The 24,390-nt window shown below is 52.9% G+C and overlaps 2 protein-coding genes across 2 annotated transcripts in view; one reads left to right on the forward strand and one right to left on the reverse strand.

Annotated features, from left to right (window-relative positions):
• Positions 1-3,558: 3,558 nt before the first annotated feature.
• On the reverse strand, positions 3,559-5,510 carry med8 (mediator complex subunit 8). Its single transcript, XM_062452380.1, has 7 exons — positions 5,237-5,510; positions 4,892-5,013; positions 4,642-4,786; positions 4,389-4,529; positions 4,156-4,243; positions 3,831-4,064; positions 3,559-3,745 (listed from the first exon to the last, which is right to left on the reverse strand). Exons 1-7 carry the CDS (start codon positions 5,240-5,242, stop codon positions 3,675-3,677), a joined length of 807 nt encoding a protein of 268 aa, XP_062308364.1. The 5' UTR covers positions 5,243-5,510; the 3' UTR covers positions 3,559-3,674.
• Positions 5,511-5,629: 119 nt separating this feature from the next.
• The window catches only part of szt2 (SZT2 subunit of KICSTOR complex), a 45,299-nt gene continuing 26,538 nt past the window's right edge, over positions 5,630-24,390 (forward strand). The window contains exons 1-41 of the mRNA XM_062452236.1: positions 5,630-5,802; positions 6,466-6,591; positions 6,686-6,859; positions 7,417-7,587; positions 7,770-7,892; positions 8,045-8,204; positions 8,392-8,498; positions 8,655-8,865; positions 9,520-9,690; positions 9,793-10,024; positions 10,275-10,404; positions 10,522-10,667; positions 10,806-10,958; positions 11,037-11,151; positions 11,280-11,485; positions 11,598-11,834; positions 12,218-12,296; positions 12,527-12,615; positions 13,153-13,321; positions 13,664-13,778; positions 14,000-14,113; positions 14,224-14,424; positions 14,999-15,096; positions 15,448-15,586; positions 15,772-16,068; positions 16,201-16,396; positions 16,602-16,649; positions 17,911-18,038; positions 18,995-19,262; positions 19,556-19,727; positions 20,006-20,098; positions 20,303-20,378; positions 20,632-20,931; positions 21,234-21,372; positions 21,505-21,648; positions 21,736-21,805; positions 22,029-22,214; positions 22,297-22,569; positions 22,796-23,063; positions 24,045-24,119; positions 24,309-24,384. Coding sequence (XP_062308220.1) covers positions 5,779-5,802; positions 6,466-6,591; positions 6,686-6,859; positions 7,417-7,587; positions 7,770-7,892; positions 8,045-8,204; positions 8,392-8,498; positions 8,655-8,865; positions 9,520-9,690; positions 9,793-10,024; positions 10,275-10,404; positions 10,522-10,667; positions 10,806-10,958; positions 11,037-11,151; positions 11,280-11,485; positions 11,598-11,834; positions 12,218-12,296; positions 12,527-12,615; positions 13,153-13,321; positions 13,664-13,778; positions 14,000-14,113; positions 14,224-14,424; positions 14,999-15,096; positions 15,448-15,586; positions 15,772-16,068; positions 16,201-16,396; positions 16,602-16,649; positions 17,911-18,038; positions 18,995-19,262; positions 19,556-19,727; positions 20,006-20,098; positions 20,303-20,378; positions 20,632-20,931; positions 21,234-21,372; positions 21,505-21,648; positions 21,736-21,805; positions 22,029-22,214; positions 22,297-22,569; positions 22,796-23,063; positions 24,045-24,119; positions 24,309-24,384 — 6,299 coding nt within the window. The 5' untranslated portion in view covers positions 5,630-5,778. The remainder of the gene's footprint in view (positions 5,803-6,465; positions 6,592-6,685; positions 6,860-7,416; positions 7,588-7,769; positions 7,893-8,044; positions 8,205-8,391; positions 8,499-8,654; positions 8,866-9,519; positions 9,691-9,792; positions 10,025-10,274; positions 10,405-10,521; positions 10,668-10,805; positions 10,959-11,036; positions 11,152-11,279; positions 11,486-11,597; positions 11,835-12,217; positions 12,297-12,526; positions 12,616-13,152; positions 13,322-13,663; positions 13,779-13,999; positions 14,114-14,223; positions 14,425-14,998; positions 15,097-15,447; positions 15,587-15,771; positions 16,069-16,200; positions 16,397-16,601; positions 16,650-17,910; positions 18,039-18,994; positions 19,263-19,555; positions 19,728-20,005; positions 20,099-20,302; positions 20,379-20,631; positions 20,932-21,233; positions 21,373-21,504; positions 21,649-21,735; positions 21,806-22,028; positions 22,215-22,296; positions 22,570-22,795; positions 23,064-24,044; positions 24,120-24,308; positions 24,385-24,390) is intronic.

The raw sequence follows: 24,390 nt of genomic DNA on the forward strand, positions 1-24,390 counted from the left end.
GACATTGCATTGCATTTATTAGAAAAGAGCAGCAGATTATATTTGTCATTTAATTTTTTGGGTTCAGAGGGAATTGAGTGTGTGTCCCCAAGTTTGTATCGCCTGGTGAACTGGGGTGATTTTCAGAGAATGATGGGGAAATGAGGGCGTTAGGCGGCTGTCATGTTGAGTTTACTTGCCACCCCAAACGCAAGTTTGCTCAGCGCCTAAAACCATGCATAAGCCCCAGCCCCCCACTGAGATATCTGTGCTTGAAGGTTGTTATGTTACTTACAGTTTACATGTTTATCATGTAAGACTAACACATGCCATAACATGTCAAGTTATACAGTAATGTGTGTAGTTTATTCATAATAAAAGACACTGAAACATTGCCATGTCAATGTTGATTTGATTACGAGCACTGTGAAGAAGTTACAGTATGGCAATTGGTATATACTTGTAGAAAGAAATGAAGTGGCCTCGGAGTCTGCTGTGAAACACTGCTGACCCCTCATGGCCAGTTTTAGCCTTGTTCTGTACAGAGGCACTGTGCGTATCCGTCATGTAAACCCTACTGTCAGCAATTGAGCAGAAAGACATGTGCTGCAGCTAATGTGCTGTGGCTTATAGTGAAAATACACCGTTAAATGTGTTTGTCACTGTCAACGCGATTGCCCTAGAGGTTGTTGCCGAGTTCATTGTTGAGTACACTAAAAGGCTTTTATTCACCCCAAGAATTCGAGTAAACATAAGGAAATTATAAAACTGAGAATAGCCTACTCTAAACAAAAAAAAACTCTTCCTTATGCACCAGGAGACTTTCTTATTAAGTTTACACATGAGGAAACATCCCGCACATTATGCAATTAATCTTGTGACTAATTTTCAGTACACATTACTAAAACATTTAACAGGAGAAATTCATTTATCACGTAATATAATACTCTATAAAATGCTAATTGGATGTCTACAGAGGTCAACCCCATCCTTAACCCACTTTGTTAGCACTTTTTGTCTTCCAACTCCGCTGGGAGAAAAGTGCGATCTTTTACCTAACACCCGAAGAAGACAATTAATCTTTTCAACACAGAGCAGTTCCGCTCAATTCCCTGTCATGTAAGGATGAGTGGATTAACAGACGCTTTGTTCTGAAGGCAGGAGAATGTCCATTAGGCCTTGCGTTTGAACACATCTAGAGATACGGCGTGACCCTGTGCAGCTTTGAGCTGTCTCAGCAGAGCCTGTGACCAGCGTGGCTGACACTGCAAGATGTCCGCTTGGGGACAGAGGGTGTATGTAGGTCATCCAGCGACCTACGTCGTGTGACAGCACAGCGGTCATTGTCCTTGGCCGTGCTGGCCCGGCAGGACAGGGATTGGAGTGGACAGACCACGGGCATAGAGAGGCCCCCCACGCGTCAGCATGAACTTTCTCATCTCCTCCCTTCACCACTTTGACGTTATCAGGGCGGACAGAGCTATGTCCAGCCACATTACTCTCACCGTTGCTCCATTATTCATAATATAGGCTTAATGTTAGAGCAGTGCAGGAGGAGCCAAAGCATGCTACTCAAACAGCTTGGAGGACAGGTTCATGGTAGTTGTTCAGTGTAATGCCGATAGACAGATTTACTCATCCTATAATCCCCCCCCAAAAGGACACATCGCTATCACCATTTTAACCAAAATGATTGTGACCAGCCGATCGATGTAAAGATCCATCCAGGCATACAAATTGTAATTTCTAAAGATAAAAATGTAACTCATTGTTTGATCACTTTAATCTGCCTCCACTCACAGACTATTATTCTGATTTTATCCAAACCATTTAACGGAAATTGCAGAACATTGACATCTTGTGGTCAAAGTATAAAAGCATCGTTCCCTTCAAGATTATTGAAGATTATAGTATTGAATGTCTTATATCTCTAATAATGACAGAAATCTGTGTGTGTTGTAGCAAACCAGGGGAATCAGACCAGCCAGTCCGGCACAGAAGGCAGGCCCATAGGCTTAAATTAGGGGAGGTGATAGAAGGAGTCTATCTGCCTGTTGAAATGCTGCAGCCACTTGGCACATGGCACTGGTCACACCTGCAGCCCATCAGGTGATCAGGGGAGGGCATAAAGGGAGCCAGCCAAAGGCCGTACAGGGAGACAAAGGACCAGAGAGACAACCCTGGAGGAGCGTTGTTCAGCAAAGAGACTCGCTGGAAAAAGACTGACCTCTCGCTCTGCTTTTAACCCCCACAGGACCACATCCCATGAAGGCCAACAGACCCCGGACGGGAAGAATCCTGATTTAAAGTGTGTCCCACTACCCTTACCCTGACATCTGTTATTAAAGGACAATTTATGTTAACGCTAAATGTCTGAGTCCTATTTCATTGTGAATCGGGCCTTCAAGTCCCCTGGGTTGCTAGTAATCAGAAGGTTGCCAGTTCGATTCCCTGCCAGGCGAAATTACGTTGTGTCCTTGGGCAAGGCACTTCACCCTACTTGCCTCGGAGGAATGTCCCTGTACTTACTGTAAGTCGCTCTGGATAAGAGCGTCTGCTAAATGACTAAAATGTAAATTGTGATCTGAGAAATATAGGTACCAAAACCATTGAGAGGAAATGTCAACAGAAGCTGCATCAGGGGCACTGCACTATCTATAATTCCAGAAATCTGTGTGTCCGACATCATCGCGGGCACTGTGCCCTATATATAATACCAGGAATCTGTGTGTGTGTGCCACCAATTTTATCACAGGCACTATGCACTAGTGTTTGAAAATCAACTCATATATATTTAATTTCATTAAGAAATAATGAAATTAAAAAATTTAACAAAACCGTTGGCAAAATTGCACTTTTATACTGCTGCACAAATAAAAAATTATATTACATATATTTCTTTGATTAAACGTTGCCTTAACCCTTGTGTTATCTTCGGGTCATTCTGACCCATCAGTCATTGTGACCCACCGTCGTATTGCGACAGATTTACCGCATACAAAGACAAAGTGAAGCATTTTCTTTTAACCGTTGGGCTGTCTCAGACCCCCCACATTGCAAAGGTTAAAAGAAAATTATTTTAATTTGTTTTTGTATTGGGTAAAATTGGGTAAACACAACGATGGTTCGTTATGAACCTTTGGGTCATGTGACCCGAAGGCAGCACGAGGGTTAAAATCTGATACACTTAAACGAAAAAATGGAGCAACATTAAATTTAGATTTACTATAATTCTAATTTATTTTAACTACAAATAGGTACGGTACAAAACTTTCTGCATCACTATTAGTATCCTCATCTGCCTCCTCACCGACGAGATACCAGAGATGTCGCCTACTAATTAATAAACTGCATTGCGCAATTCCTGTGTTGTTCTTAATTACGAATTAAATAATAATAATAAAAGCTGCCCTCGTGTACACACCGCCCTCATTGAAACATGTAATTCAAGAAAAGCTGTAGCATTTAATTGAAGAAATACAGTATAAGACATTATTTGTGTAAAAAATCTTGGGTGCCCAAGACTTATGCACAGTACTGTATATATATAAACAATTTAAGTGAAGATAACATTAACAATCACATAATAAGCTATTGTTTATTCGTTTTAAAGACAAATGACACATAATACTTGAATGGCTTTTAATCAATGTTTAAATGATATCAGAACATGATCTCGTCCACCGTGAATAATTTTATCGGTTATAGGGATGCATTGAACCCGAGGCTGACTTGATATTGGTCTTGATGCTGCTGGGCATTTTTCCTGTTTGGAAACAAACAAACAAAACATTCCTTAGAGAGTTGTTTAAATACATTTCATACAGCCACGTCTAACCGAGTCTGCATACCTGGCTGTCCTTGTTGCTGGGGTGGGGGTCCTCCCATACCAGCCTGCCCTGGAGCACCCCCAATAGTGACCTGCTGTAAGGTGGGGCCACCTGTCATCATGGCCCCTTGTCCGGGGTGCCCAGGGGCCACAGGTCCCGGGGGCCTGCATTTCGACAGGCCCTTCCCAAAGCCCACAGCGGCCACCAGGGCGTTGGTGTCAGCGGGGTTGAAAGATGGTTTGTTCTGTCGTATCGCTAAGGGAGGGCACAGGAGGTACAGAGCATAAACGTTTGTTCCCCGTGTTTACACCGGGCTACTTAGAAACCCTTTCCGCCGACGGTTTACCTGCACTCTCGGCGTCTCTGTCGTCGCGAGGGTTGTTCAGCTTCTCCAGCAGATTTGAACAGAGCTTATTCAAAGTCTGGATTTGTTTCTATTGAGGGGTGAAAGTAAGTCTCTACAGAGTTATGTTCGGACCAAAGGAGAGGACTGACATCGTTTCATCCCAATAAAAAGGAGCAACGTCTGCTACATCTCTCCTGACCCGACAATCCCACGATCACCAATGAAAAGGTTACCTGAGCAAGTTCGGGGCCGATCCGGGCGGCCTCTGCACTCAACTGCTTCTCCTGCTCCTCCACCTCCGGGTCGGGCTTGGTCCGTAGGTGGTCCGGCACTATCTCATGGCTGAACACTGGGACGCGTTGCTCTGTCAGTTTCTGTACATTGGCAGCAGAGAATGGCTCGAGTTAAAAGGCCCTTGTGGAAAACCACAGGTGCAAGAGATGGAAATACGAAATGGCCACCCTCTTCCACAATATAGATACTTACTGCTAGTTCCTCGTCCCTGTCTGGAGACAGCAGGAGAGGTATTATAACCTGGTTGCGGAATGAAGGAGTCTTTTCATTCCTCAACAGTTTGTTGATGGTGTTTAATTGGCCGGACAACAAGGCAAAGTTGTCCAACACCGAGGGCCTGCACGATAGACAAAACATTATAATTGAAGCTTTTGTAATTGTATGTTTCTGTTAAGTAAACAGCAGTGGGATGTCAGTACCAGATATGTACAAGTACTCTTACCATGTCAAACGATCGTACTCATTTTCCAGTTTATAAATGAAATTGTGTAAAGCATTTTTCAGATGTGCAACGCGAGAAATAAGTGACTCCACCGATGCTTCCAGTTGCTTTTCTTCCCGTTGCTTGACGGAAAAGAATAAAAGTAATCAAATAAAGATCACATACGTACAGTAGCTTTCTGGCTATCAAGAATATTAGTTAACAGCAAGCCTACCATACAGTTGCTAATCTAGCTGCATGCACCGTAAAGCAGAACTAAAATGACTCAGTAACGTTATTATGACAATATACATATGTATATAAAAGGTTAGCTAGGTATAGCCTAGATAATCGAGTGGCACTCACCTGCATTATTATTATTATCCACTTTTCTCTATGAGTTAACCAACGTAAACCGACAGATATTGTTAGCCAGCAACTAGCTAGCTAGCTAAATGATGATCTCGGAAGTAAACCAAACGAGGCTTACAGTAGTCGCTTGTCTGAGCAAAGGGAATAGCAATTTTTGTTCCACATACTTTGACGTATCCATAAGAAAACGATTTTAGGTTTAATGTAATTTGTAATTAATACGTAGCTATTACGTGTTCATTTAATGAACACAAAATGCATGCAAATAAGTATTAATAGACTGGTCCGTTGATACACAACACTCAGTGCCAGTATCGTGGGACGCAAACCGAGCTAGTGTTCAACCGGCTGAGAAACGAAGACGCAACACGAAGACGCTTCCGGGTCTCAAGAAATAGTAAACAAAATACAGCAACAACGAAGCGCCGAACCACACATCCCTAATGAAAACCGAATTAACGTGGCGTATTTCATAACCAAATACTGCAGATACACTCGGAGCCTGGATCGAAAGTGCAAGTTATGCCATACAAAGCATGGCAGAGAGACAGGACAATGAGGTTAGCAGCAAATCACATTGTTGAATGTGCACGAGTTTTGCCTATTGACTAGCTAGTTGACCTGTCAATGCTTCCTGCCGATGCAACGGCAGTTTCGTGAGCTGGTTAGCTAGTTAGCTCTACAGACAGCAGTTCAACGATAACATGCGCTTGTGACATGCTTTATGAGGGATTCGCACAGAATAACAGGCTATGTTTATTTTGGTCTGTGGTCGTAGCTCAAGCCAGGAAAAGGATTGTGCAGTGTCAGGTTGCGTCACATGGCTTATGCAGTGAGTTGATTTTGGTTTCTCGGGGTTGTAGATGTCATAGCTTTCATACTACCCTTAAATATATGCTGTGCTCATCACGGAATTATGGATATACAGTAGATTGGAAAAGTGCCTTTCAGTATAAACATGAAAGTAACTGTCTAGCATGAACTAGACTTTTGAGCATGATACTTCCCCTGTTGAAAGAGAAACATCAACAGTATATTAGTTTGATCAGATTTAAGCTGGCCTTAGAGGTAAAGTGCAGGCAGGTCCCAAAGACAGACATTGAAGGCAAATGCTCCTATCTCACCATGTGCAGTGTATGTAAACCCTGTGGAGTTACCTCGTAGGTATTCTTCAATACGATACCCTATGACTGAGATGATTTTGACTCTTGACTTTCTATGAGGTGGAGGAGGCAGGCCAAGTTTACCTGCTGATGAAGGAAGAGTACCGCATCTCCAGAAATGTGCGTCTAGCCTGGTTCCTCTGCAAACTCAATCAAGTCATCTGGCCGGCATCAAAGTCTGAACTGGTAAGTCTGTGATACATGATTCAAGCCATGTTATTTAAACACATTGGTGGTTTTTTTAGTACAATTCACCAATACGTTCTTTCATCATACGTAGTTAAACTCAGAGAATGAGCTGGACGTGCTCAGCATCTTGCCCAAGGGATGGCTGGCAGATTCTGCTCCCTCCACCCTCCCTTACCTGCTGGTGCCCTCCACCCGGGTCTCCTTCCTGGCCCGGAGGTACCGCTTCATCATCGAACTGGACCTCAGCCCCTCCACTCGCATCGTGGTAAGATTGGATACTTCTTTAACAACGCTACCACAGCTCCAGTGTATGGATGTTTTTCAAGTGGTATTTTAACGTTTTCACTGTGTGGACTGCGAAGGGTATACCTTGGTGAATGACCACGATCCCTTTTTCACAGTCCTGTGACAAATATCACCCCCGAATGGGATGGCTATTTTGGTTGACTGCCAAGATGTAGTCATGTACTCATCCTTTAAATGATGCTTGCATGGCCGTTTCTACACCTGTAATCAGAATCAGAATGGGTTTTATTCGCCATGTAAGTTGACATTACATTTACATTTAGTCATTCAGCAGACGCTCTTATCCAGAGCGACTTACAGTAAGTACAGGGACGTTTCCCCGAGGCAAGTAGGGTGAAGTGCCTTGCCCAAGGACACAACGTCATTTTACACGGCCAGGAATCGAACCGGCAACCTTCTGATTAATAGCCCGATTCCCTAACCGCTCAGCCATCTGACTCCCTGACTCCCTCAGACAAGGAAATAAATGTGGCAGGAAGATGCATAACATACGCCGTCTTGTCTTTTGGTTCGCAGGACGACAGCACAGGGGAGATGATCTTCGATGAAGTCTTCCACGCCCTGTCACGGTGCTTAGCCGGCCTTGTCCGACCCTTCCACGTTCCCGGTACAGATCTCGTTTTCCAGCCGGAGATCTTCATCACCATCCTCGCGTATTCCTCCATCATCGGGCTCAGTTCACACCAGGTGCGTACAGCATTCGTGCTACTGTCCTGTATACCAATGTACTTACATTGCACAGTAAGATAAGCTTGAACCATTTTCTCCTGGAGACAAGTGCCCGTACCCGTGTTAAGAGTCCGAAACGGGAAAAGAAACCACACTGAAGTGTGGAGTGTACGGGCTTATATATTTATTTTGTTGTGTAGGTGCTGGTACAGGGTTGTCAGCTGGACCGGACCGACTTGGACCAGTTCCTGCAGCAGATCTATCAACAGCTCCGGGCGGTGGAGAACAACATAGCCGAGGTCCTCCAACTGCAACACGGCCAGGCAAGGCCCACGCACGTTCACCTGCCCCCTCGCGCATTCACCTGCCCCCCCGCTCGTCCCTCCGACGAGACGTCTCCCCCCCCCCTCCTGCACCCTCGTCACCCTCTCCTGGGTTCTGACGTGTCAGTCACGGTGCTCCTTCCTCCCTCCAGTCTTCTGTACCCAGCCCGGGGCTCGTGGGCGAGGTCGTCGTCGAGGAGCAGCCGCAGAAGAAGCAGGGGGTCTCCATGGTGACGGCCGACGTAGGGCTGGTCAGCATGGTGCGTCAGGGCATCCTGGCCCTCCAGCTGCTTCCGCCCAACTCCAGCGCAGGTGGGCTCGCTCGATCTCTTCAATTTGTCGTCGTACTTTTTCTTCTTCTTCCGCAGTACTGTATATCTTCACCGTCCCAATCGAGACGGGGTCAATCGGTGAACTGTGTGATAAATGTCGCGCCGCCTCGCTATTCGGAAGTGTCGGGGGGGGGCTTAATCGCTTTTTCCGTCGCCTTTTCGGGCAGGTATAATCATAATCACGGACGGAGTGACCAGTGTGCCTGACGTAGCCGTGTGCGAGACCCTCCTCAACCAGCTGAAGAGTGGAACCATCTCCTGCTCCTTTGTGCAGGTACAGAGATAGCAGGGCCGTACTCTCAGGCTTACATGTGGCTGGTCAATCTCCAGTCAGCAAGCACAGGCATGAGTGGACCGTCTCGCCGTCAAAGTTCGGCCATCAATCCTTCGTTTGATCCGCTGCATTTTCCCCCGTGCCTCCCCCCCTCAGGTGGGCGGAGCCTACTCCTACGACTGCAGCTTCGGGTACATCCCCAACGTGGAGCTGATGAAGTTCATGTCGCTGGCCACGTTTGGCTCCTACATGTCCAGCTGTCTCGAGCCAGACCCGGCCAGCCAGGACATGAACACCTACCACAAGGCCTTCCTCACCTACTCCTTCCTGAAAACCAACGAGTCCATGAACCCAGAGTACTACTGCAGTAAGAGCCATTTCGGCATTGCAGAAAACATGTTTGGCGTGGTTGCTGGGTATTATTATTGGACGTTTTTTGAATGTCATACCACCACAAATTGCATTGCTCTTTTTGCTTTATGAGTGCAAAGCTGTTTGAGCTGCCTGTGCGTCATTCTCACAAACAGAAGGAGGATTGCTTAAGGACAGGCCAATTACCTGGGCTTTTTGCTGAACAAATGCTCAGACAAAAAGTAGCTTCACAAAGAAGCCCACCTCTTGTTTGAGCCTTGCCTTGCCCAGTCAGTCAGTGGTTTCTTTTTGAAAAGGTTGATTACATGTTATGTCGAAAGTGCCAGACGTAATAGCCGGTTGGACAGGTCTTCAGACTGCAAAGTATTTTTGTTTAATTTAGTCTTCTTTGCCTTTAGATGTGTACAGCCCATATAATGGTACTGGTTTGAGTGACATAGCTCCTTTCCTTTATGTATTTTTGTAGTGCAGCACAAAATGAAAATGATTGATGTTCAGACCGATAACAGGTGGGAGTACATTTCCCAGCAAATGTGATGTGAAAGTACTATTTTGGTTCGAGGGGAAAGGTTTTTGGGGACAGCCATGCCAGCTTTTCAAAGGGAACTGACGCCCGAGTATTCACCAGGGCGTACGCGCTGTGTTCCAGTGTCCGACCACAAGCTCTTTAACGAGCACCTGGTGTCAGCCAATGGGAACCCGGCGCTGGTGATGCGCAGGAAGAAGCACACGGAGAAGGAAGTGCACGCCCACCTGGTCAGCGTGGTGTCCGTCCGGCTCCGAGAGGGCTACACCATCCGAGAAATCAACCTCACCAAAGGTACGGTCCCGCCAAACGCCCCAACCCTGTCTTCCCCCCGCAAGATACACGATCCCGTCTCCCGTTTCGTACGACCTTTTTTTGGGTCGGTCTTCACCACAGGTGGCGCTCAGCTGGAGGTGAAGCTGGTTCTCCTGTGGAAGCACAACATGCGCATCGAGTACCTGGCCGTCGCCTCCTGGCCCCTGGACCCGGCCAAGCGCACCACCCGGGTGGAGGTGACCATGGAGGGCAGCTACGACATCCTGCACGACATCAGCTGCACCCAGAGGAAGCCCATCACCAGCCCGTACCGCACCGCCGTCATCCGGCGCTTCTGGAACACTCTGCAGAGGTCTGCCTGGTTCTTTGTTATGGACTATTAGCCAACAGTCATGAGCCAGGACACTATACATGGCCTTGTGTTTATAGAGTTTGATTTTAAAAGGTGTCGTATGCATGACCCCCCCCCCCCCCCACACACACACACACACACACACCTTGGGCAGCCCCCCAGGCCCTCAGACACAGTTTGAACACTGCGCTTTTCTCATCTGATCAATCCTCTCCTGCATTTCTCCCCCCTCTCCGCGCCCACGCCACAGCATCAACCAGACCGACCAAATGCTGGTCCACCTGCAGTCGTTCAACACCCTCCCCGAGAACTACACCATCCCCGAGAGCACCAAGAACGGGGTCCCCCTCTTCTACATCCCCCCCGGGTCCACCACCCCCGTACGTACCGTCGGCCTGACCCTGCATCCAACCCTAACCCCGCTTAACCACCTTCAGCCTGCCTGCCAGCACTTGTCACCTGGTCTCACTGTGCTCCCCCCCCCCCCCCCCCCCCAGGTGCTCTCTCTGCAGCACGGTGGCTCCAAGGACTCCTCCCAGTCCCAGTTCGCCTCCTACTGGAAGCCCATCCTCTCCATGGACGCCAACTTCTGGCAGAGATGGCTGCACATGCACCGCATCGCCATCATCCTGGAGCATGACATGTGAGGCCTTTTACGCCACAGCGTCAGAACATTTGAATGTGGTGGAAAAGAAACAAAAGCGGCCCAAAAAAATGGCCACTTCAGTGAACCAGTTTGGTTTCTCCCCGAGTCGTTGTCATGATGTCGTCATCTCCACAGGCCTGTACCCAAGCACCTCCACACAGCTGGGAGTAACGGGCGCTTCAGCACCATCCAGTGCCGCATCTCCCACTCCGCCCTGACCTCCCTGCTGAGAGACTGGAGCAGCTTTGTGCTGGTCGAGGGCTACTCCTACGTCAAGCTCATATACAGGTGGGGAAGCCGGGAATCTTGGGAAGTGTGGTGGGGAGGTTGGTTACGAGGCGCTAACGCGCCGTTGTCGTTCCGCAGTGGCTCCGAGCAACCGCCCAACTCCTTCTACCTGGTGCGTCTCATATCCAAAGCCCCCTGCATGGTGCTGCGTCTGGGGTTCCCCATCGGCACGCTGGCCCACACCAGGAACAAGGTACGGGGGGAATCGACCCAACAACCCACCAGCCTGACTAGCCTGTCAGCTCCCAATGAATGATTTGTTTATTGTATTTTTTCTCTGTGATGCAACCCATTCGGTCGGCGCCCTTCGTCTTCCCACAGATCGTGGACGATCTCCGGGAGCAGATCCTGAAGCTGCGCTTCCCCCACCGCGTCCAGAGCAAGGAGGCCACGCCCAGGACCAAGAGGAAGATCCTGGGCCACCCGTCGCCCTCCAAGTCGCCTCCTCTTCCCGCCCCCAAGCCCGCCCTGTCCGACCGGCCGTGCGTGGTGGTCCTCAACAAGCCCCTGGAGAAGCTGCTCATTCGGTCCGCGCACGGCAAACACGCGCGAGGGCATTGTTTGTTTTTCGACCAAAAGAATTCCTCCGATGAGACGTTTTTCGCTGACGTTTTTCCCCCCCTCCCTCCCCCCCTTCAGGTACGAGAAGCTCCCCTCCGATTTCCGCACCCCCTTCATCCTCAACATGGAGAACTTCACCCAGCCCGCCAGCATGTCGGCCCCCCTCAGCGTGGCGGCCAACCGCACCGCCTCGTCCACCCTGGCCTCGCTCTCCCGCTACTTCCTGCACCGCCGCTGGGTGTGGACGGTCCAGAACGCCCCCGGGGCGGCCGTCCACCAGCAGGCCGTGGCTCACATCCTGTCCATGCTTTCCGAGTGAGTTCCTCGCCGCCGCCAAAGCGCCCCCCCGCGCACTTGCCCGCCGTTCCCGCAGCGTTAACGGGCGGCCAAACATCTGTTATGAGTGTCGCGGCCCTGAGCACTCCACTGAGGATTCATTTATTGAACCGCCATTAAAACGAGGGTTAAGCCAAAACGATATAGCAAGTTTTGATTAGGAATTCGGTTCCTCATTATTCAATGTTACGCCGTTAGTGCTTAAATAATTAGCGTGTTCCCCCCCCCCACAACCAGCTGCAGTGTTCATGAATAAGTAATTGGCAACAGAGTTGGCTTGGGTTCCTGAGTAGATAAACAGAGACAGCCGCTTGACGGCATATGAAAGCGTTGCCTGAGAGTGTGTCTACGTGTTTGCCCAGGATCCGTCTGTCGGATGGCTTTCACTTCGCTGCCAGCGGGGAGGGCATTGTCAACATGGTGATGGAGCTGCCAATGAAGGTGAAACAACATGGCTGCTGCCAAGGAACAGCTAATATTTACCAGACTACTGCACTCTAGGCCACTCTACCCATTAAGCACAGAGGTTGAATTTGGACTGTTTCGGACCTTTCTGACTGACCGTTAACCATAGTGTTTTATCACCATGACACAGTACATCATTTGTGGCTAAACCTTTTTTTTCTTTTTTTTCTCTCTCCTGAATTCAATTATTATCCATGTTACTCCAGGACGTGCCCTTAGCCGAGGAAAGAGGCAGTCCCACCTGTATTGTACAGTACATACTCTTCCCCCCTCACTCTACCTCGACCAAAGACAGGTAAGGTTGCAAAACCAGGAAATACTTTACACTTCTAAATGTCTGTTTTATTGAAGAATGGACATTCAACATTCACACAACACCTTGGGTCCATCATGTAAATGTGCCCGATGTAGCCACACAGGCTAACCTTTCATGTCCAGCCCCTAGCAAGTCGACGGCATTTTAAAAACATAAAAAAAACAAAAAAACACACAAGATCCCACACAAAACAGTGAAACGACGACATCCGCGGCGAGTCCCCCTACGCCGTCTCCTCGACCTCCTCAGGCCGTCTCCTCAGTCCGTCTCCTCAGTCCGTCTCCTCAGTCCGTCTCCTCAGTCCGTCTCCTCAGTCCGTCTCCTCAATCCTTCTCCTCAGTCCGTCTCCTCAGTCCGTCTCCTCAGTCCGTCTCCTCAGTCCTTCTCCTCAGTCCTTCTCCTCAGTCCGTCTCCTCAGTCCGTCTCCTCAGTCCGTCTCCTCAGTCCGTCTCCTCAGTCCGTCTCCTCAGTCCGTCTCCTCAGTCCTTCTCACCCGCTGTCCCCGCGCGACTCTAGCTTCTCCACCGACGACGACAACGACACGGAGGTGGAGGCCATCGACGCCGACACGGAGCTCAACCTGGTGACGGAGTGCTGGGTGGAGCCGCAGAGCGGCACGGTGATGAGCGGCCTGGACCAACACAGGCACTTCAAGGGCCTGGCCTTCCAGGAGATCCCCCAAGCGGTCAGTAAGACCCACTGTACTCAATAAAATATCTATATATATACAGTACCAGTCAAAAGTTGGGAAAATGTGTCCAAACTTTTGGTGCAAGTCTAAAATTTGGACACATCTTCAAGGAAAATGTGTCCAAACTTTTGACTGGTACTGTATATACATAGATATAGATAGATATATAGATGGAGATATATATATATATATATATAATAATAATAATACAAATGTAATTAAAAAGATTAATAATACAGAATAATAATAATACAAATGTACATAAAACACTGACGGAGGTCAGTGCAGTACGTATCTCTGCGTTGATAGATATTAGCGGGACTGCTTTGTCGACAGATCTTTCCCCGGGACTTGACCTGCATGTCCACCATGCTGACCTTTGAGTACCTCAGTCAGCTCTGCCAGAACAAGGAGCAGGTTTACCCCAGCCCCGTGGCCAAAGACCTGGGAGGTGGGTTCAACACACCCCCTACACTAGCCCCTCATCGCCAACACACCAACCCGTAACATCCACACCACCCTTTTGCCCTGCTACTCTACCCCCCGCCACATGGACCGTTTAGAAACCTCCAACTCTTCCGGTTGGTTGCTTAAAGGCGCAGGATAGATATGTTTTGTTTGGTGACGTGGGTCAGTGAGTCAGACCGATGCTCTTAACTGGTTGTGCCGCAGGAGAAAGCCCCGCCCTGGACGACTGCATCCACACAGTGCCCTTTCAGTTCGACCTCATCCAGCTGCTTCCAAAGTGCCAGCAGATCGAAATCTTCTTCCTCACCCTCGGCAAAGGTGACCTTTTGACCCTTAAAATAACATCATCCAGGCCTGGATGACTCGCTTGATTAGGGGGAATGGATTCCGGTGGATTGACAACCTTTCTCCCCCGTTTACCGTTGCAGTGGAGGGGGTAGAGGAGCACCAGGACGCCCCCTGCCTGCCTAACGAGCTGCTGCTGGGCCTGTTCCACGGCAGCCTGCAACAGGAGCTGAGCGACAGGGAGATCCCCCTGGCTGACGGCGACCACGCCGCCTTCATGCACCACATCCTCCGGCGGGAGCGGGAAGGCCACGTCGCCCCTTTCTCTCTCCCCGTCCTCAAGGGTGGGTCGCTCGGACTTGCCTGCTTGTGTAACAGGGTTAGCTGACTAGCTAACTCCAGCTAACTCTCTAGCTAACTCCAGCTAACTCTCTAGCTAACTCCAGCTAACTCTCTTCCTAACTCCAGCCAACTCTCTAGCTAACTCCAGCTCTCTAGCTAACTCCAGCTCTCTAGCTAACTCCAGCTAACTCTCTAGCTAACTCCAGCTAACTCTCTAGCTAACTCCAGCTAACTCTCTAGCTAACTCCAGCTAACTCTCTTCCTAACTCCAGCCAACTCTCTAGCTAACTCCAGCTCTCTAGCTAACTCCAGCTAACTCTCTAGCTAACTCCAGCTAACTCTCTAGCTAACTCCAGCTAACTCTCTAGCTAACTCCAGCTAACTCTCTAGCTAACTCCAGCTAACTCTCTTCCTAACTCCAGCCAACTCTCTAGCTAACTCCAGCTCTCTAGCTAACTCCAGCTAACTCTCTAGCTAACTCCAGCTAACTCTCTAGCTAACTCCAGCTAACTCTCTAGCTAACTCCAGCTAACTCTCTAGCTAACTCCAGACTGACCTGTTGTGTTGTCCCCACAGAGGAGTGGCTGAGTCCTCCGGACAGGCAGGATCTGGGGACGTCTCTCCACACTGTGGGTAGCAGCAAGGAGGTCACGGGCTCCACTAGCACCTTACAGGTACAGCTCCCTACCAGGCACAGCCAGGGAAGGTTCTAGACCCTGAGGGGGGGAGGTGTCAAGTTGGGGGGAAGTTGTATTGTCAGAGGGGACAGATACATTCACATTATTGTTGCCATATCGTTTTCTTAACTTCGTTGAAGGCCTTAACAGGCAAAATACCATGTTTATGATTATTCAGACTCTAAATTTAGGGGGGCCACAAGGGGGTCCAAGCTTATGTCACAGGGGGACTGCAACCCCTGAAATTGCCCCTGGCCGCATCACACAGGCTTAAGTCATCGTTCAGCACTGGGAAAAAACCTCTGCGTGTGTCTTGCCTGCTGTGCGTGTGTGTGTCGTCCCTGCCAGAGCTTCAGTAACGCCGACCTGGTGGACGAGGAGCCAGACCCAGGCCACAGAGACTACTCCACGCCTCAGTGGAAATGCTACGCCAAGTACAACAGCTCCCAGCAGATCCTCCTCACCTTCCTCCCCGCCACCTTCACCGGTACGCTGCCTCCAAAATAATACCCCCCCCCCCCCCCCATCCCCCTCCCTCCGGTTTGGAATTCCTCGGTGGATATAATCGACGAGGCTCTTAATGCCTGTGTGTGTGTGTGTGGGGGGGGGGGGGGGGGGGGGGGTGGGTATTTCCACAGCTAGTACCAAAGGTTTGTTTTCTCCTTCTCCAAGACGTGCTGATGTTGATATCCTCTGGCCTGGACTCGGAGCTTCATGGTGGCGCCGTGCCGGAGGACGACGCCATCACGCCCAGCCACAAGCCGCAGGCCGACGGTCTCCCGGGCTCCACCGACGGGCTGGAGAGGGGCGAAGACGGGCCCGGGAGGGGCTCCGGCGGCGGGGCCGCGTCGCCCCCGCTCTCCCCCGGGTCAGACGGCCCGGCGAGGAGCCCCGGCGAGAGCTCCAGGGAGGAGCAGGGCAGCTGGGAGACCGGGGACCCGGAGATCGAGAACGGGTCTGCGGGTACAGGTTGGGGGACGAGGCCTCCTGGAGGGTCTACATGCACACACACTGTATACACTTTGAACTCTCATTGCTTGCTCGCTCATCCCCCCCAACCACCTACCCCCACACACACACACTCTTTCTCTCTCTCCCTAGTGTTGGAGGAGAGGGATGGGGTGCTGTTCTTTGAGCCCCACAAGAGGGACTTCCACATCACCTTCGGCAGGCAGAGCTCGGGTGACCCCGCCCGGCCGCGCTGCCCCGTCTACGTGTACAACTGCTCCCTGGACTCCCTGAAGGAGCAGCTCGTGCACCCCCTCTCCAACCGCCAGCCCCGAGACATCTTCTTCAGGTACCCAACGCTGCCCCCTAGTGGCGGGGGAGGGCCCACAGCAAGTCCAAACGCTTTCCCACGAGTATGCGAAAACGTCCGTCATTCGGATTCGGAATGTGCCGGAAGCTTTCTGGCAGTGGGCCTGCCAGGCATGCTATGGTTGTGTAAAGACCCCCCCTTGCTAACGTGTGCATCTCTGGTTGTCTTCCTTGGGTGGGAATAGACCTCAAGATGCTGACTCCTGGGCGATGTATCAGCAGATGAAGTTCAGGTAGCATTGCCCGCTGCTTCCTGCCTCTCAGCTCTTCTCCTCCCCCCCCCCCCCCCCTGGGCTGGAGCTGTGGGGGCCTGGGCGGGGTGGGGGGCCTGGGCGGGGTGGGTGGTGGGGGTGAAAGGAGCATAGAACTCAGAAAAGACTCTGCTCTGCTGCACACCGGGAATGACTGATTGAGTGGTGTCTGACCAGGGTGGAGGTTTGGGCCGGCTTCTTTCGTTGTCTTTAACCCCCCCCCCCCCCTCTCCTCCGGGGTTTGTGTTGCCATAGGAACGATGTATCTGCCTCCAGAACGGACAGCTGTCTCCATCGGGGGTTTGGGGGAGAAAAGGTTACCTCAGAGCTCCACGTGTTTCGTTTGAGAAACACACTCACACTGCGGGAACTGAACCTGGCTTTGAATGACTCGCTTCACTAAAGAGAAAGTCAAAATCGAAATTCACATTTTATTTTAAATCTTTTGTGGAGACCCCTCCCCCCCCCCCGACACTGTTAGTCTGCTGGCAGATACAGACGGGTGTGACAACATTCACCGACTTTGTGTTGTGGGATTGAAACTAAAATCAAAACTCTACTAAAGATGATTGCATGTCCTGGTCAAACTGATTCCTTGATGGTCCTGGTTTTGTACGCTGTGACACACGTCGATGCTTTGCAGCCAAGATCGTTTTATAGTGGGGCTTGATATACCTCTGCTGACAGATAAATGACAGTTTCAAATAGCGTTGTTTTATGGATAAGCAAAGGCAGGCCTCGGTGCGCAAGGACCTCAAGGCTTGATGTGAGCACCGACTCCCAGCCCCATAAATAATATTGGGCTTTCGACACGTCGGAGGATTGTTTGCTTCAAGTGCTAGCCGATATCCCAGCTTGAAACGCATGCTTTTCACCACAAGCTTGGTTTGTGTGCTGTCCTTGCAGTCCCCCCCCCTGAAGGCGTTCCACCGCATCACACGGATTGGGGACAGCGTGTTTGTTTATTAACAAAGCTGGGGGAACGCGACTCTGGGCTGAAGCGGTGTGTTTTGTGGAGGAGACGCGTGCATGAGGGAGTCGAGGGTCAAAACAGGGCTTGGGTCCCTTTGGTAGTTTCGGCTCCGACGAATCGGCTCTCCTCCTCGTGGCTCGCACACTTACTGACAGATCTGCTCCAGGGGTGTCCTGGCTTGGGCCTGCCTCTCTCTCTCTCTCTCTTAACGGTGTGTGTGGTGTGTGTGTGTGTGTTCTTCCCCCCCCCCCCCCCCCCCTCCTCCCGTAGGCCTCTCTCCCAGGAGCGCAACAGCACCTCCTCCTGTACAGACGTGACCTCCCAGGCCCACAAGCACAAGGAGCTGGCCAGCTACTGCAGCCTGCTCCAGGAACACTACCACCAGAACTACGTCAGAGGTGACCCCCCCCCCCCCCCCCCGCATCTGTCGGCCGCCTCCGCTCCGCTCCTAACAACCCCCTTTCAATAAACTCCCCCGGAAACGCGCCAGCTAAGTCATAAATGACGCAGGGGAGGGCTCAATTACAATTCTCGCTGTTTTTACGGCAGCAGAGGTGGGTGGGGAGGAGGGGGGGGGGGGGAGGGGGGAGAGATGGTGAGTTTCAAGACGGCAGCAGGTGGACGAGGGACCTGTTATTGACCGTAGCCCGAACAGCTGGTTTCCCCTCAGCCCCCCGCCGCCGGCGGAGTAATGAGTTCTCGCCGCCCCCTCCCGGGGTACCAGGCGTCAAGATAGCGTCGCTCGACCGCTCTCCGCCTCTCCGCCCGACAGCCCGTCTCACCTGCGTCATCCAGCACCCGGCCCCGCGAATCAATTAAAGCCGTCTTTTTAAGCTGTCACCCCCCCCCCCCCCCCCCCCGATCGCTCCTTTCTGCTCCGCATCGGGCGGCATCTGTAAATGTCAGTTAGGAGGCGAACCGCACGCCGAAGCCGTGCGGTTCGCCTCCCCCCCTGACAAGCTGATGGCTTTTACATTCGCGCGCGGCTCAGGTGCTGTCATGCACATACAGCCGTTTTCCCACAATGCGTGCGCGCCCTGCACCGAAAGCATCACTCAAACAGTCGTTTGGCACTTGATGAATAGAAATGTATTTTTACCACCTCCCCCTCCCTCCAAGTGATACGTTTTATTTAAATGTGTTTTTACGATACATTTTGACTAATATTCTTGAACTTTGTGCTCTCTGGATCTGTGAGCCTGTGTATGTAATGACTTCGAAAAGAAGCACAGTTTACAGCTTCGGTAATTGGATGTAGACAAAGTTGATGTACCGTGTGTGTGTGTGTGTGCGCGTGTGTGTGTGTGTGTGTGTGGGTGTGCGCGTGTGTGTGGGTGTGTGTGTGGGGCGGCAGGTGTGTACCGCAGCCTGCAGCAGTCCTATGGCATCAGCTCCCAGGACGTCCTCACCGCCATGGACTACTGCGAGGAGTCCCTCCAGGAGATCGACATCACGGCCTTCCTGCAGACCCTGTGCGGCCACGTCCGGGTGTTCCGGGAGCGTCACCAACCCCCGGGAGCGAGTGGCGGCGCCCCGAGGCACGCCAGCAGCCCCGCCACCTTCGTCCTCGGGGAGGCCGAGGAGGAGGGGAACGACAGCGCCGCCCTCGCCTCCTCGTCCAGGTACGGCCTGAACGCCCGCACCTGTCGAGGAACACGGGGGGGGTGGGACTCGAACACACGGCCATACCGACACACTTGGATTGCTTCTCTGCTAGCTGAGATGTGGTTACTTTCCAAGATGTGGGTAGTGTCAGGCTGTCGAACCAGGCACTTCTGATCCTTGCTCCCCTGCTGAACTTTCAAAAAGCAAACTATTTTCACGTCGCTTTGGATAAAAGCGTCTGCTAAATGACTAAAACGTTCTCGTCTTACAAACCCGTGTTAACCCCCCCTCCCGTCCCCTCTGCTGCCAGTATTGAGATGGAGGACGTCAGTGAGGCTGAGTCCAGGGGAAGGGCCTCCGCCCCGGCCTCCCCTCTGGCCCGGGACCAGCCCAGGACTCCCCGCATCCCAGAGTTCCCTCTGTCTCTCCTGCAAGCGCAGGAGAAGTGTGAGGTGTACCCGGACCTGCACAAAATCATCCAGGTAACAAGCCCGGACACCGCGACCACGCTAACTGTTCCTTGTCACGCTTGGGGTTGGTTCGGTTTGGCTTTTTTTTCTGTCAGTGAAAACGACAAGAGTCTTAAAGAACGGAATCACAGACGATTAGATCAGTCTGCCGATCGATCCGCAACCAGAATCCACCACCAAACCCCACGACATAAACGAAGCTAGTCGGTGACAATTCTCGTGCCACACACTCGCTTGTTTCATCACGTGCATCCGTGAATTAGTTCTCATTCGTTGCGTGGTTTCGACAGGACAAATTCATGGAGATCGGAGCTCAGTTTTTCAAGACGGTGCCTTCCAACCCACACTACTTCTACTACTGCCCGCCGTCGTCGAAAAAAGAGGTGGGTGCACATTTCTGTTTCTCTCTGCGGTTCCCACTCTCACTTTCTCTTCTTTCTCTCTCTTTCTTTGTCTAACTCTATTTCTCTCACACTCTCTCCCTCACTCTCATTCTTCCCCACTCTCTCTGTCTCTGTCTCTCTGTCTCTGTCTCTGTGTCTCTCTCTGTCTCTGTCTCTGTGTCTCTCTCTGTCTTTCTGTGTCAGGAGGATTCAGATGGAGAGGAGGAGAGGAGACCCAGTGAGGAGGTGGTGTCGGAGGCAGAGCCCGCCACTGAGGACGGTGAGAGAACCCCTTGAACCCACAACCACACGCCTTCACGTACCTAACCGCTCGTAAACGCCTCCGAAAGTAGGAGGAGGGGGAGGCTTAGCGTCAGCCGCCCCATTCAATAGTTATCTACCTCAAGCGGCTAACCTGAACGAGCGAGTTTAACTAGCTTATCGCCAACCGTCGAGCGAAACCTGCTAGCGTAGAGCCAGCCGCCGCGGCCGCCGCGCCCCGAGTTCACGCTCTGGGTGCTCCGTGCCCACAGAGAACGTGTCGGGCTGCTGCATCGTGACGGAGAGCGACACCGACCTGGAGGTGGAGTACGAGGAGCGGGCGGGCGGGCGCTCGCTGGCGGGGCGGGACGACGAGGAGTCCGCCTCCGACTCGGACACGGTGAACCAGGACGAGGACTCCTTCAGCGTCCTGGACGGCGACTCCCTGCTGGAGGCCGAGGGCGGGGGGCCCCAGCCAGAGATGCCCCCCCTGTTCGTCCACCTCACCTGCTCCGTCAACATGAAGAGCTGCCACGGCTCCAGGCCTATGCAGACCCTGCCCACCTGCCTGGGTGGGTGTACACACACACACATATACACACACACACACACACACACATACGTACGTACATACATGGATACTGTACCTACATACTTAGGCACGCAGACACACTCACACACACTTCTATAACAGCATACCCTCACCACTACCCCAGTCACACACACACACACAAGTAGCCCCCCTAGCACACACACCGGACCACCCTCACAGCGCTGGAAGGTTGTTTTGTGAGTGCGTGAGCGCGAACCACACGTGACCCGGTACGACGTGTGTTGTCCCCGACGCGCCCCCCCCATCACCCCCCCCCCACAGGCGAGGTCATCGCCTGCCTGGAGAACGCCGAGTCGCTCCAGACGGTGGACCTGAACGAGCTCTCCGTCACCCTGGACATCTTCGTCCTGACCCTGCCGCTGGAGATCGAGTCCATGGCCTCGGACTTCCACCACAACAGGTGAGAGCGGAAAGGGGTGGAAAGCTGTGGAGCACAGCCCCCCCCCCCCTCCCCCTCTCATCCCAGAACGAGCGTGTTTGCGGGGGGCTGTTTCCCCCGGCGACAGCGCTTAACGGGGCTGTGTCTCTCCAGGTACACGTCGGAGAGCAGCGTGTCGCTCAACCGCTCGCCGGGACAGCCCTCGTCCTACCGCTCCGACGAGGAGCTGATGGGGACCCTGGACGGCCTGAGGGGGGGTCGGCGTGGGACGGGTGAGTGTGGGGGGAGAGGGGAAGGGTAGGGGGCGTGGTGGTGGTGGTGGTGATGCTCCCTGCGTCTGTCCTCACTCGGCTGCCGTGGGTTTTTTTTTTTTTTTTTTCACAGGGTCTCTGGGGGTCCCCTGGCCAAGCTGCCCGTCCCCCACAAACTAGCCGTGCTGGCCACCATGGACGAGGTGAGGCCACGCCTCCAAATACACCCTAGACCCCACCCCCCCTTCCTCTTCCTTAACGATACCACAGGGACCTGTTTCAGCCTAGGAGGTGCTTCCTTATCCAACTTCTGTCCCCCCCCCCACCCCCCTGTTTCTCCCCCCCCCCCCCATTTCTCTCTCCCCCCCCCCCCCACCCCCATTTCTCCCCCCCCCCCCCCCCCTCCCCGCCGCCCCCCGGGGTCAGATCCGCTGGCTTCTGGAGGACGAGATCGTGTCGGCGCTGCGCCACTCGCGGCTCATCGGCGCCGACACGCTGCAGAAGGTGGCGAGCCACGTGTTCCGCTCGGGCGGCCGGCCACGCTGCCACTGCGAGGTCGTGCCCCTGCAGTTCGTCTTCGGGCCCGAGCAGTCCCTGGAGAAGTTCAAAGAGGTAACCGGGGGGGGGAGGTGGAGGTGGGGGTGCATTTTGAGTCAGAGCTCGCAACACCACTCTGCCCCCCGTCGTCCGCTAGGAGTTCCGCAGGATGTCTTTCCCGGGCTACCTGATCAACGGCGAGCAGGACAACTTCCACTACGTGTCCCTCAGCCGGCTGCACCCCCGCCGGATCCAGGCCGCCCGGCGCCTCTCCGAGAGGCAGCCCGGGGGCGGGGGCCTACCTGCCGCCACCCGCCAATCCCTGCCCCGGCGGGGAGGACGGCGGCGCCAGGGCTCCGGCCAATCACGGCGCGCCCGGGAAAGGGCCGGAAGGGGAGGCGGATGTGGAGAAGACGGAGACGACAGTGAGGTTCGTCACACGACAAGGATGTCATCAATAAACAATGTATTTAAAATTCAACGGATGTATTTTCTTAGTATTACCGTCAGAAAAAGTTGAAGATGGAACGTTTTATCCTGTATAAGAATGAAACTGTGTTCGGCACACTTGATAGATTCATATTTCGGACCATTAAACCCATTAAATGTAAAGCTTTGTGTGGCCCTGCTATCCCTGTACACCCCCTCTCCTCCAGGCGCAGGGAGAGGACAAGCAGCCGGCTGGACCCGGCTCCGGAGACACCGGCGCGGACCCGGAGCCCGGGGACCCGACCAGGGCCGACCAGGAGGATGGCCGACCCCCCCAGGGCGCGGCCGGAGCCGCGGGGGACAGGAGCCAGGCCGGCGCCGCCCCCCACCTCCAGCCCGGCGGCAGCACGGAGAGGCCCCCGCCCGAACACACCTCGCCCCCCAAGACCCCCTCCGCCGTCAGCCTGGCCGAGTCGCTGCAGTCCACCACCCACAGTGAGTCGGCACTTACGCACGCCATCGCCATTAGGGGACTCAAGGGAGACTGGGCACACTTACTCATGCGGACGTTATTTCTATAATTATGCTTAATTCTCAGAGCGAAGGAATTCAACCATTATTTTGCTCACACGCCGGTCTCTTTTATATATATTTTTTTTTGCAGCTAGTTACGCTAATAACCGCTCATTACTGTTGTGTGTGCATGCACTGATTTGTTGAGCCGGGCTGAGCTGTGCGTGTGGGCTCGCAACGACGTGTGTGGCCCGCTGCGACCTAGCGTGTTCTCCCGCGACTGGAGGGATAGGATTTCAGGCATCATCGGCTCCTCGACGGCGTGCCGCCTGGAGCGCGTGTGTGTGTGTCGGGTGTGCGTGCGTGTGCGCGTTTGAACCCGAGCGACCGCGTCGCTGCCGGGCGTCGGTGAGGAGACCCAGTGAGGAGTGAGTGAGTCATCCACTCACCCCCCCCCCCCCCGCCCCCCGCCCCGCCCCTCCCCCGACTGAGGTTGCAAGTTTACCACATGTTCCACCCCCAGGCTGTTCTCTCTCTCCCCTCTCTCTCCCCCCTCTCTGTCTCCCCCCTCTCTCTCTCACTCTCTCTCTATCTCTCCCTCTCCCTCTCTCTCTCTCTCTCTCTCTCCTCTCTCTCTCATCTCTCTCTCTCTCTCTCTCTCTCTCTCTCTCTCTCTCTCTCTCTCTCCCTCTCCCTCTCCCTCTCTCTCTCTCTCTCTCTCTCTCTCTCTCTCTCTCTCTCTCCCTCTCCCTCTCCCTCCCTAAGAATCAACAGGCCCTCCTCCACCTCTCTGCCGCCCAGACCACTCCATCACTGCCCCACACGCCCCCCAAGCCTCAACAGAACCCTGGCCACCGGTCTGTTTGGTTGCTTGACAGGCCGGCTGGTGTGAAGCTTGTCGCTCCCTCTGGGTTTTGATGGATGTGGTCTCGGTGGCGTGTAAACACAAGCTTTCTCCCCTAGGCAGCGGGAGGCTGCGGCCCAGTCGACACCAGAGTGTGGTCTCCAGTCAGGGCAGCATGGACTCCGACATGCTAGGTAACAGATATGATGATGACGACGATGATGATGATGATGATGGTAACAGTGACCGTGGCTGCAGTCATCAATCACGACCGCGGCGTCGATACTGACCGCAATGTCAACACCGACCATGTCATCAATCTGCTGACCTGGCAGTCTCACCTCCCCATGTGCGTGCGTGTGTGTGTGTGTGCGTGCGTCCAGGCTACGACGGCGGCAGCAGCGACTCGGAGTGCGAGAGCCCCACCCCGGACGAGCAGGACTCCCTGAGTCCTCTCATGCCCGA

This window comes from Osmerus eperlanus, chromosome 26 (genome assembly GCF_963692335.1).
Source record: "Osmerus eperlanus chromosome 26, fOsmEpe2.1, whole genome shotgun sequence".
Taxonomy (NCBI): Eukaryota; Metazoa; Chordata; class Actinopteri; order Osmeriformes; family Osmeridae; genus Osmerus; species Osmerus eperlanus.